General features: G+C 42.1%; 1 protein-coding gene across 2 annotated transcripts in view; it reads left to right on the top strand.

Moving 5' to 3' along the window:
- The first annotated feature begins 7,258 nt into the window (after window positions 1-7,258).
- Window positions 7,259-12,063, top strand: part of VPS13C (vacuolar protein sorting 13 homolog C) — a 177,828-nt gene continuing 173,023 nt past the window's right edge. Inside the window, exon 1 of one of the 2 annotated variants that reach the window (XM_082618382.1) lies at window positions 7,259-7,438. In XM_082618382.1, coding sequence (XP_082474508.1) covers window positions 7,339-7,438 — 100 coding nt within the window. In that variant the 5' untranslated portion in view covers window positions 7,259-7,338. The remainder of the gene's footprint in view (window positions 7,439-12,063) is intronic. The other variant, XM_082618381.1, reaches the window with a different exon arrangement.

Below are 12,063 nucleotides of genomic sequence, written 5' to 3'. Positions count from 1 at the left end.
CCGCACCGATCCGCCTGGGGCACCAACCTCTAGAGGCGCACAGCCTCTGGGAAGATCAAAGCTCGTGCGGCGGGGTTCTGTACAGCTTAAAGGCAGTCGGCCTGAGCCTTTATACCTGGGGCCTGGGACGCCCGCCAGTGGGCGGGCCGGATTGGCACTGATAGGTAACCTGACGACAGGCCTCCCAACTTTCCCTCTGCCACGTGGCTGGATCCACAGAGGAAATTCTAGGCATGCAGTTCTTTTTCTCTCCTGCTTCAGCTAGGGATGTTTCTGTTTACTCACGTGCAAAAAGAGGGCTAAGTCTTTACTATATGGCAGAGTCATTGTGAGGACTCTCACAATGGACATATCGATGGACATAATGAGTGTGAATCACAGAAGCACTCTACACCCACCAATAAGAGGAGATAGAAGTCGAATCTGTCTTATTCTTACTTAATATCCTCCCCCAAATCCAGCCTTTAGTTTGCCCAGCTTTCGAAGTTCCTTACCTACCTTCTGGTTTTCTGTTCTGATTTTAAATCGTTTTTGTTTGTTGATTACAAACCACTCTGGATACAGGGAACCCTATGACTGCTGTAAATATTCTGTATCTTGATCTGGGTGGGGTTACTGGGGTGTATCCATATGTAAAAAAAAATTATCTAGCATACACTTAAGATTAGATATAAGATTGTGTCTTATACCTCAATTTAAAAAATAACAACCCACTTCTTAAACCTTGTGCGCTGATGTTTTAATTGGGAAAATATACTCCTGCATACAGCTGGGCTGTTGGAACCATCCTTTGACGGAACCTTTGTAGGCTGTGCCCACCGGAGACATCCTTTTCCTCTCTTTTGAAAACTAACCTGTGTTCACTTTGTAAGAGACCTGCTTCCAACTAGCTTAGGTTGAAAGAGATCTGAGGCATTTTGTTCAGCGTTTGGGTGTACACTATTTCTGCCTAAGATACCGCCTTGCAAATTAATTGCGTGTCCAAATGATGTTCAGTAAATTAAACTGAACTCATGCAAAGGTGATTTTAGGATGGGGCATGTGCATTTTGTTTCCAGGATATATACGTACACAGCCACTGTACTTGATGATTTACATATAGTCTCTGGAATAGCCACATAAACCCTGCAAATTATGATTATTCCTAGTAAGGCATCCAAGTTCACATAATGATGGGAAATGGAAGAAAAATACATACTGATGGGCATAAATGAGTTGTTTTGGGGATTAAACAACTCTTATAAGGTAAAATACTTAGCGCTGTGCTTGGAACATGGTAAGTGCTAAGTACATATAAGCTGTGATTATTATTATCATTAATAAAAATAGAAGGGAGGGACTTCTCTAGTGGTGCAGTGGTTAAAACTCTGCGCTTCCAATGCAGGGGACATGGGTTCGTGCCCTGGTCCAAGAAGATCCCACATGCTGCGGAGCAACTAAGCCCGTGTGCCACAACTACCGAGCCTGTGCTCTAGAGCCCGCAAGCCACAACTACTGAGCCCATGTGCTTCAACTACTGAAGCCCGCGCACCTAGAGCCCGTGCTCCACAACAAGAGAAGCCACCGCAATGAGACGCGCAGCGCAACGAAGAGTAGCCCCCGCTCCACACAACTAAAGAAAGCCCACGTGCAGCAACGAAGACCCAACACAGCCTAAATAAATAAATAAATAAATAAATAAAATAGGAAAAAAAAAGGAAAGAAAAGAAAATTAGGTCCGAAATCAGTGGTTTTGACTCTAGAATGGCCGCTCACTATGTGACCATGAGCAAGTTACTTAACCTTTCCAAGCCACAGTATCAAATGTAAAACTAGGAGGTGGGGCCTTCGGGAGGTAATGAGATTAGTGACCTTATAAAAGAGACCCAGGAGAGCTCCCTTGCCCCTTCTGATAATAATAGTATCTATCTATCTATTTATCTATCTATAAAATAAGATAATGCAGGTGAAAACTTTAGCATAGAGCCTGATATACACAGTGTCAGATATTTATTGTTACTACAGAAGAGAGCAAATGTTTGTTAGTCCATTTATTTATTCAAAGCAATATTTACTGAATGCCTCCTGGGTTCCAGCCACCGTGCTAGGCAGGTAGATCCAGGCTGTACAGGATCATATCAACTCTGTACATCTGTCAGAAGAGAAATGAAATGATGAGGATGACATATTTGAACTCCATCTGGCTGAGGCAGAAATGAGAAGAGACTATTGCACACTATTTATATATTCAGTCTGGGGGCAGGGTTGGTGTGTCCCTGGGTTTGCCATGCCCTTGACTAGCTACTTGTTTGTCTTTATATGAGCTCCACTCCTGGCCAAAATCCTTGGTCCAGTGCCAAATCTATGGGAGAATGATTACCAAATTATATACTTGAGGGTCAAGTGAATGTGTTTTGACTCATCTTCTCTCAGGAGACAAGATGCTGTTAGCTCAGCAAATGAGAGCCCAGAGACCCCTAGGTTATAATGTGAGGCTCACAGTCTGAGAAGTTGTCTGAGAAGTTGTTAAGCAGAGCTGTGTCGTGAAGGGAGAGATAATTTTGGGGTAAAGAAACACAAACTTTGGAGTTGATCTATCCTAGGTTCAAATGTTATGCAACTTTTTAACTATGGAACTGTGAGCAAGTTAATTAATTTCTTTGAGCCGAAGTTGTATAATGGGGGTTATAATACCTACCACACAAGATTGTTGTGAGGGTTAAAAATGCATGAAATGCCTGGCACACAGTAAGTGTCGGCTATCACTTAGCTGTTATTATTATACAGCTCTGCTTGGCTAGGAATTAGGTGATTCACACATGGATTCCCTTAAAAACATTTCTCTTTCTGGCCAAGCCAAGCAGCATTGCTTTGTTTTTATTAATAATTCACCTTCTTTAATAACACTTTGGAAGCATTTTCTATATAAGGTTTCTTGAAACAGCAGAGACATGCCCTCGCATGGCTGGTCCCCTGTGACCACATTAAGCCTTATGTTTTACTTACCTTGGAAGCATGAGCCATGCAGTACTTGGGAGGATGGTGTAACAGGATGAGGCCCTCTGCCTGGAACACCCAAATCTACTCAGAGGAAGACTGTTATCATAGCTTCATCACAGCTATGGGAACATTCACTGATGGAGCTGAAAAAATTCTGCGAAGTAAGCATAAATAGATCACATACCATCGAGGTCAGAGGTGCTCTTGGAGTAGAAGGATATGGAACCACTTAAAGCAGAACTGCAAAATAATATATAGGAGGTTGGGTGTCAAGGAAAGCAAGAAGAAGAGAGTTTATAACCCAATAAAATACTGGTGTTCTGACTTATCCATCTCATTCAACAGAATTGGAGTGTGGAGTAATGGAAAGTAAACAGACCAGGGAGTTGGGACACCTGGAGTTTAGCACACTGATAGTCACTAACTTCTTGTGGGACCCTGGCAAGTCCCTTAATTCTCTCTCGCATTCAGTGTCCCCTCCATCAAAGGAGAAGGTTGCATTAACCAGATGATATTTGATTGCCTCTGTCTCTGACATTCTGCAATCCACTCCTGTGTTTTCCCCCAGTTAAACTTCCTAACTTTTCTGAAAACCCATGCTGTCATGCTTATTCTCTAGATTTCTCCTCCATTTCATTTTCCCCCCAAATCCCTTTTGCTTTTCTCAGCAAACTCCAGGGCTGGGGAATGGGGTGTGGGTATGAGGTAGTAGTGTGACATTGGAATTTCTTATTTTTCAATTTTTAAGCAAGAGTGTTAATTTTTAAAAAGTGTCCCTAACTCTGACTTGTTTTTAACAGGAAGAATATTTTGCTCATCTGTTTTTATTGCTCAGTCCCTCCTTGCAGTTTAGCTTTGCAGTTGCCTTTGTTAACCTTCTCATTGTTCTGAAGCCAGAATGAATGTAAGAGCCATAATTACTAGAATGTTCATTTCCTTTAGTTAACCTTTGTATCCAAATTCCTTTTGGTATCTGTGCGTTAGAGTGCTAATGGTATTTCTTTTTTATTTTATTTTATTTTACTTTATTTTAGGCTGCGTTGGGTCTTTGTTGCTGAGCACGGGCTTTCTCTAGTTGCGGCGAGTGGGGGCTACTCTTCATTGTGGTGTGCAGGCTTCTCATCGCGGTGGCTTCTCTTGTTGCAGAGCACGGGCTCTAGGCACGCAGGCTTCGGTAGTTGTGGCTCATGGGTGTTAGAGTGCAGGCTCAGTAGTTGTGGCACACAGGCTTAGTTGTTCCGCAGCATGTGGGATCTTCCCAGACCAGGGCTCGAACCTGTGTCCCCTGCATTGGCAGGCGGATTCTTAACCACTGCACCACCAGGGAAGCCCTAATGGTATTTCTTAACATTGGTTATGGTTTGTTTTGGATTAGGAGTTTTTCAAGAAGTATGGGATATTTGGGGCATTACTCTGTGCACATAATAACCAATCCCTCAAAACATACTTAAAAAGTAGAATGTTAAAACTTAAAAGCTCTTTATCCTCTATGGTCATAGCATTATTTGTACTTACAATTTTGAGCTGAATTTTTCCACCATGAGAGTTTCCATTCTGTCATCTACCTTTCAGAGCAAGAAATCACCTAGTGGTGATTTAACTCTACTTATTAAAAGAGAAAAAGTGGCAGTGCTCAGGGAACTGAAGGAAAGAAACACTTGCTGTGTAGTTTTATGTAAATCATTTAATTTAATGTAAATCACTGACTTTAATTTTCCTATAAATGAAGACAATACTACTACCTGCATTACTTGTCTCACAGATCTTTCATGAGGCTTACTTGAAAATGCATACCTTGGCATAATAATGGCATGATAGCTCATGAGGTATAACTGGAGAAGTATTAATAAGATGGAATAATGCTTATAAAGGCAGACACATGCATTATTCTTTCAAAAGTGTAACGTACCATAGAAGTACAAGAAATTATTACACAAGGATCAGTACTGCCCACTGTTCCCCAGCAGATTACTCCTCTGTTCCATTTGCTTGGCCTTACTCTTCTGCCCGTGGCATCTTTCATATCGTCTTGCACTGTTATTCATATATCTTTGCATTGTTTGCTTTTTATCTTTTTCTGGTGCATGCCTATCCCAACAAGAATATATATATATATTTATTTATTTACATTTATATATATTTATATATACACATATACATATATATATATATTTTTTGCATTCTCCTTAGTACATAGTTGGTGTGCACGTACAAGGGGAGAGGGGGTGTTGGGGAAGCATGAGCCATGCAGTGCTTAGGAGGATAGCGTAACAGGATGAGGCCCTGTGCCTGGAACACCCAAATATTTATCTATCGATAGATAGATTTTTTTTTTGGCATCCTCCTCAGTGCATAGTTGGTGTGCATGGGTGATGTTGTGGGTAGATTAGAAACAAGTTTGGTACAGGTTGAAGAGGGCTTTCTGAACACTGGAAAGTTATTGGGTCTTTTTGAGCAGGGGACTAACCTGAGCTCATCTGTGCTTTGGGAAATTAGCTCCGGTGACAATGTGAAGATGGATAGAGAAGGGAAAAACTGGAGCCCAGGAGGCCAGTTAGAGGGTAATTGCATGGTTCGGATGAGATATAAAGAGAATTTAGGAAATATGGCAAAAGCAGAATAGCCAGGTTTGGCTGTTAATTGTTTGTGGATGGTGAAGGAGGGAAGTATGAAGTGCTTCAAAATACATCCTAGGTATTTTGTCAGGGTAACTAAGCTTGGGAAAACAAACGGTTAAGGTTTTATATTCTGTGTGCTGGAGCGAAGGGTGCAGGTGGTTACTGTTAGCACCAGTACTGGTTAGTATTGTTTTTTTCTTTTACATCCATTTTACATAATACCAATTGTAGACATTTTGACTTTTTTTCTTCTCCAATGGACTTTGTATTTAAGGAATGATTTTTCTTTTTGATCCTCTTCGTCCGTTCAGGCTGCTATTACAAAATACCATAGAGTGGGTGGTTTAAAAACAATAATTTTTCACAGTTCTGGAGGCTAGGAAGTCCAAGATCAAGGTGCCAGTTGATTCAGTGTCTGGTGAGGGCCCACTTCCTGGTTCATAGATATCTGTCTTCTTCTGTATCTTCACACGGCCGAAGGGGTGAGGGAGCTCTCTGGGGTCTCTTTTATAAGGGTACGAATCCCATCCATGAGGGCTCTGCTTAATTACCTAATGACATAATGATCTCCCAAAGGCCTCACCTCCTAATACCATGACAACAGGGGTTAGAATTTCAACATATGAGTTTTGGGGGTACACAATGTCCATAGCAGGTTAAGAGCAATTCACACATAGTTTTTCAGACATTATGTGTAGCAAAGCATTTAATAAACTTGTGACTACAAATAATCTTATTATTTCTTAGGTTCATGTCTGTTTACAGTATCTCAACAGTTTTTTGAAACAAATTTTAGAAAAAGAAGTCCCGTTCTCTAAAGAGGATTGGCTTGTCAAAGTGCAGCTAAACTTTACTAACGTGAAAGTCCTTGCATTATAAAAGCCCCACTTTCAAAGCCTTGCCACACCAGAAACAGTTCAATGACTGCATGAAAGAGATAAATACACCTACACCTAAAGGAAAAAAAGGAAGTACTACGTCGTTTTGTTATTTCCCTACCGAGGTATGTAACTAAGAAGTGGCTTATGAGTTAACTAAGAGCCACTTAGCAACAGAAGGGAGTAAAAGAACGAGTTAGCGAAATGCACATTCAGTTCCCATTCTATCTGCCATCTTATGATGCGGCTCTGTTCCTCCTCCTCCCACTTGTGAATTATTAGTGTTTTCAGGAAGCAAAAGTAAGCGGAGAGATGCTGCTAGGCGGAGCTGATATGTAGCAGGAGGAGGGTGCAGCGTCTCCTTTTTTTCCCTCTTGAAGGGGTGGTTACTTAGGAGGCGCTCAGGGTGCACTGGAGGCCTGGGAAGCGCAGAGCACGCATAGGGTCGGCTCCGAGGCCGCAGAGCTGCTTCCCGCCGGGACGACTGAGCCCTGCGGACCCGAGGTCAACAGAAGGCGACAGCAGGGAAGCACAGCGGCCACAGAGATGTCCCCGTGCTCAGTAACTCCCGCTCCCCCTTTTCTTTCTCTAACATCCCTTTCTTCAACCGGCTCCTCCGCCCACCCTCGGTTGCCCAGAAAGCGGATATCACGAGACCGCGGGTCGCCGGCGAGTGCACGCACCTCCCGCTCCCGGCAGCAGCGGCGGCGGCGGTGCGCCTGCGCACAGGCCGAGTCACGCGCGGTGCGGCGCGGCGCGGGGGCGGATCGGCGCCCGGGGTGGCTGTAATTTGCCGCGCTGGTTGCCGCCCTCAGCTGTGCCGGGCGGTTCCGGGTTCTCCCTCTCCCGCGCCTCAGGCCACCATGGTGCTGGAGTCGGTGGTCGCGGACTTGCTGAACCGCTTCCTGGGGGACTATGTGGAGAACCTGAACAAGTCCCAGCTGAAGCTGGGGATCTGGGGCGGTAAGCGAGAGGGCGCGGCCGCGGGCTGTCTGGGGTTGCCGGCGCTGGCCGAGGGGCCCACGCCGCGGGCTGCTCCTTTCCTGGTTCCAGCCTGGGCCGTGCTCCCTTCGCTGCCCGAGACTCCGCCTCCGTGGGGGGGGCGCTCGGCTGGGCCCCCTCCCTGGGCCGCAGGTGCGGGGCGTGGGGAGGCCTGCGCTGGCCTCCGCCGCCACGGGGTGTCCGCCCGGGCTGCCGGGATTCCCGGGCTTCGCGACCTTGAGGCCGAAGCCCCTGCCCCGTCCCACCTGCCCACCTTGGGCGGCCTCTCCCTGCCCTCAGCCTGGCCCCTTTGGCCTCGAAGCATAAAGAACCCCTCTCTGCTCCCACACCGCGTGGAGCGAGGATGGCTGCGTGGCCTCACACGTTCAAAGTGGCACCAAGGAAGAAGAAAAAAGAAATTGTGTTTCGCAGTGATCTTTTTGGCAGTTGATAGCGAGCAGGAACTGGCTTCTCTTTAACATTGCAGGGTTTGGGAAAGGATCGGCAGGCAGGGGAGGATCATTACGAAAGGCTTGTCGGTAGGGATTCTTACTCATAATACTTTGAGCTTCTGAGAAAGTGACAGCTTCCCTTAATATTGCTTATTCTCTCAACAGGAAGAGGGCTTTCAGTTTTGTTTTGGAGCGATAGAGAGAAATTCAGGCCACGACCAGCATCATCATAAGGTGCTGCTTGGTTGCACGCCGAAGAATTTACACCAATGCTTCTACCCTAGGGGTTGTGTATAGAAGTAGACTGTTAGTGTGCTTCTCCATTCTTCAAAAAGATTATTTGCACCATTTATATGTTAAGCTTTGGGGACGTTGGGGATACTTTTGCACTCTGCAGAAGACTTTTGGGCATTTTGTCAGCTTTGGAGGGAAATCTAAAGAACTACTCAAGTGGATGGAACTGCTTTTAATTCAGTCAACAAGTAGTCCTAGCCCCATCTGTCCTATACAGTAGCCACTATAGGAGCACTTGCAACGTAGTTAGTGCAAATTGAGGTGTGCTAGAAGTATAAAGTACACACCGAGTTTTGAAAATACTTAGTAGGAGAAAGAGTGTAATATCTCAACAATGTTTTATGTTGATTACATGGTGAAATAATAATATTTGAATATATTAGGTTAAATAAAATATATCATTAAAATTTATTCCCCCATTTCTTTTTACTTTTAAAAAAATCTGACTCCTAAAATTTATAATTACATATATGGACCGTATATATATACATATACAGAGACAGAGAGAGACAGAGAGAGCGAGCAATTTTTTTGTGCTGCCCTAAATTACAGAGGAGCTTGCTTTTAGTAGTTTACTGATCTTTTTATTGGTTCTGCGTGGTTTGCCCAGCATAACATATTTTGTTTACATGCCCTCCCCTCACACTTAGTGCAAGAGAAAGAGAAGTAAAGGAGACATTTAAGGAATTAAATGGCCAGTGCCTTCTGCAGGGATTAAGTGTTTCTTCAGACTACTGTCTAATAATACAAGTTATTTCTTGTAGTTTGTAAACACTATTTGAAATCTGAAAAGGCTCTGGGCTAGCATTTAGGAAAAACCTGGGTTTGAGGTTGGTGTGTTCGACAATCCATTTACCTCACTGGTCCTTAATTTCTTCATCTTAATTTCACCTTTAATAGAAAAAAAATCATACCAGAAAATATAATATTCCTATGTAATCACTACTTAGAATTGCTTACCCAAGTTAAAACGTTTTGCCCTATTTATCTCAGATTTTTAAAAATTAAATAAAGTTTATGGATACATTCGAAGATTCCTTCCCTCCCATATCTTATTTTCCTTTTTGTTTTTCTTTAAGACTTAGGGGTTGGACTAGGTAACACCTAAGGGTCCTTCCAGGGCCAATACTCTGTGATTCTAATTGTAAATATACTGTGGAATTGTGAAGTATACTGCCTGAGGATTTTGAATTTTTTCATGTTAGAAATTAAAATGCCATTATAATTTTACATCATTCTTGCCCTCTTTTTTGGTGAAGTGTAGGAAAGGAAACTTTCTTTTCTTGCAATTTATTATTATTTTTTTTACAATAAGGTATTCTGCCCATGGCCAACATCAACTTTATAATAGGCCAGAGCAAATAAACCCATTTCTTTTAGGAAATGCCTCCAGTGGAAGTCCAGTCAGGTTTATCAGCCCATAGCTGTGCTTCTGGATATATAAAGGTCATTTCTTCTCGCTTTGAACTTCTGTGACTTGAATAAGGCCAGAGCAGCGTGAGCTCCTTCATTAAGTTGTACTGCCACTTGCTCTGCATTCATGGTGAGAAATGGTAGTCAGATCATGTTTCTTTCCTTTCTGTTCTTCACTTGGTACCAGTGAGCAGAGAGCCACAGTCATGAAATACGACAAGAAAAATAAAGTTTCAGCCTCATGCTGATTACTTGTGAATCCAAATCTATATATATATAGTCTTAACAGGTAGTCGGAGGGCAGCTTGAGAATGCAAGAAAAAACAGGCCTCTTTGCTTCTTTTTATCTTGATCCATAAAACATAGCAGTATCTAAGTGTTTCTAAACCTATTGAGGAATTTTTTTTTATTCCTTTCCTCCCAGCCAACACTTGGTGTAGTGAAAGCCACATTTCTTATTAGCTTGTCCTATAGTATGTAAAGTGAACAACAAAAAGTTCAATATTATAATGTACTTAGACTTAGATATCATTATTTAAAACAACACTTTAAAATTTTATTGAAAACAACTTTCCACATATTTGAATAATATCATAAATTAAAACTTCACCTCTTTTCTACAAATAGAGCTGGAAGGTGGTACTTGGGTAACCATTCTGCTAGGAGGCTCTGCCATACTACTCACTCTTACGAAAGCCCTGAAATATACTTGAAAAGGAGAAAGTTCAGTGGTGACATAGCAGCTTTCCAACTTTCTTTGCCAAAACTTCCTGTTTCAATAGGGAAATGGAAGAGTGAGAGTCAGTTGTTTCTTCTCCTTCCCTTAGCTTCCCCTCCCAAGATAAAGTTACTGTGAACTCCTATTAGAATGAGTCTAGATGGGTTAATTTGGGTTAAATATTGAGTGAGCCAAAAGGTTTGTTCGTTTTTTTTCTGTAAGATGGCTCTAGTAGCACTTAGTTCTTTAACTTCATTTGAAAACATTTTGTTAGATTGTATGTGACAGCTCTCACATCAGCATGCATTTAAAAAAAGAGTTTTCAAAATTGGTGAATTTTTGTGTAGCTGTTTTAATATTGAAGATGGAAGAAAAAAAGCAGCATTTTCGGCATATTATGCTTTATTATTTCAAGAAAGGTAAAAACGAAACTGAAATGCACAAAAAGTTGTGCAGTGTATGGAGAAGGTGCTGTGACTGATCGAACGTGTCAAAAGTGGTGTGCGAAATTTCGTTCTGGAGATTTCTCCCTGGACGATGCTCCATAGTCTGGTAGACCAGTTGAAGTTGATAACGATCAAATCGAAACAATAATAGAGAACATACAACGTTATACTGCACAGGAGATAGCCAACATACTCAAAATATCCAAATCAAGTGTTGAAAATCATTTACACCAGCTTGGTTATGTGAATCGCTTTGATATTTGGGTTCCACCTAAGTTAAGTGAGAAAAACCTTCTTGACCATATTTCCGCCTGCGATTCTCTACTGAAACGTAATGAAAACGTTCCGTTTTTAAAACAAATTGTGATGGGCGATGAAAAGTGGATACTGTATAGTAATATGGAACTGAAGAGATCGTGGGGCAAGCGAAATGAACCACCACCAACCACACCAAAGGCCGGTCTTTGTCCAAAGAAGGTGATGTTGTGTAATGGTGGGATTGGAAGGAGTCCTCTATTATGAGCTCCTTCCGGAAAACCAAACAATTAATTTCAACAAGTACTGCTCCCAGTTAGACCAACTGAAAGCAGCACTTGACGAAAAGCGTCCAGAATTAGTTAACAGAAAATGCATAATCCTCCATCAGGATAACCGTTTACTACATTGACATAGTATTCTTAGGCCAGTCACTTAAGCTCTCCAAGCCCCAGTTTCTTTCTGTGTCCTGCCTCCTTCACCAGGAGGCTGTGAGGATCAAGTAATGTAATAGCTCTGAAAGTGTTTTCTAAAATAGAAAGGTTTATGTTCTTATTGTAGTCATTCCTATTTCAGTACAATATGCATTCTAATTAATTGAGTCAAGACTTATTGAGTACCTACTATGAGGAGAATCAATAAGGAGTTTATGATCAGGTTGGGGATTTAAATAGTTAAGTGTTAAGTGCCATAAGAAAGGTGTAGTGAAACTTCTGTGAAAGTTCAGATAGGTTATTTCTGACTGGAGGTATTTAACATCAGCACTATATTTCTTGTGTTTATTTTGTAGGTCATTTTGTGTTTTAAAGGCCATTCTTGGACTGAGGTGGGCTTGTTCCAAATTATGCCAGTACCATTTGATTCTTATTCATAAATATACTAACCTTGTTATTTTCTGTAATTTAGCAACCATTTTTCTATTGAACTTTTCTGAGATGGCTCCAACTCTGCTTGCCTTGGTTTTATTTGCTAATTTAATGGATTTACTTTCATTCCCCTCTTCTGGTTCATTTGTAAAGATTATTAGAT

This window comes from Mesoplodon mirus (genome assembly GCF_964341445.2).
Source record: "Mesoplodon mirus genome assembly, chromosome: 4".
Lineage (NCBI taxonomy): Eukaryota > Metazoa > Chordata > Mammalia > Artiodactyla > Ziphiidae > Mesoplodon > Mesoplodon mirus.
The sequence above is the reverse complement of the archived record's forward strand: the minus strand, read 5'-3'. Positions and strand labels throughout refer to the sequence as shown.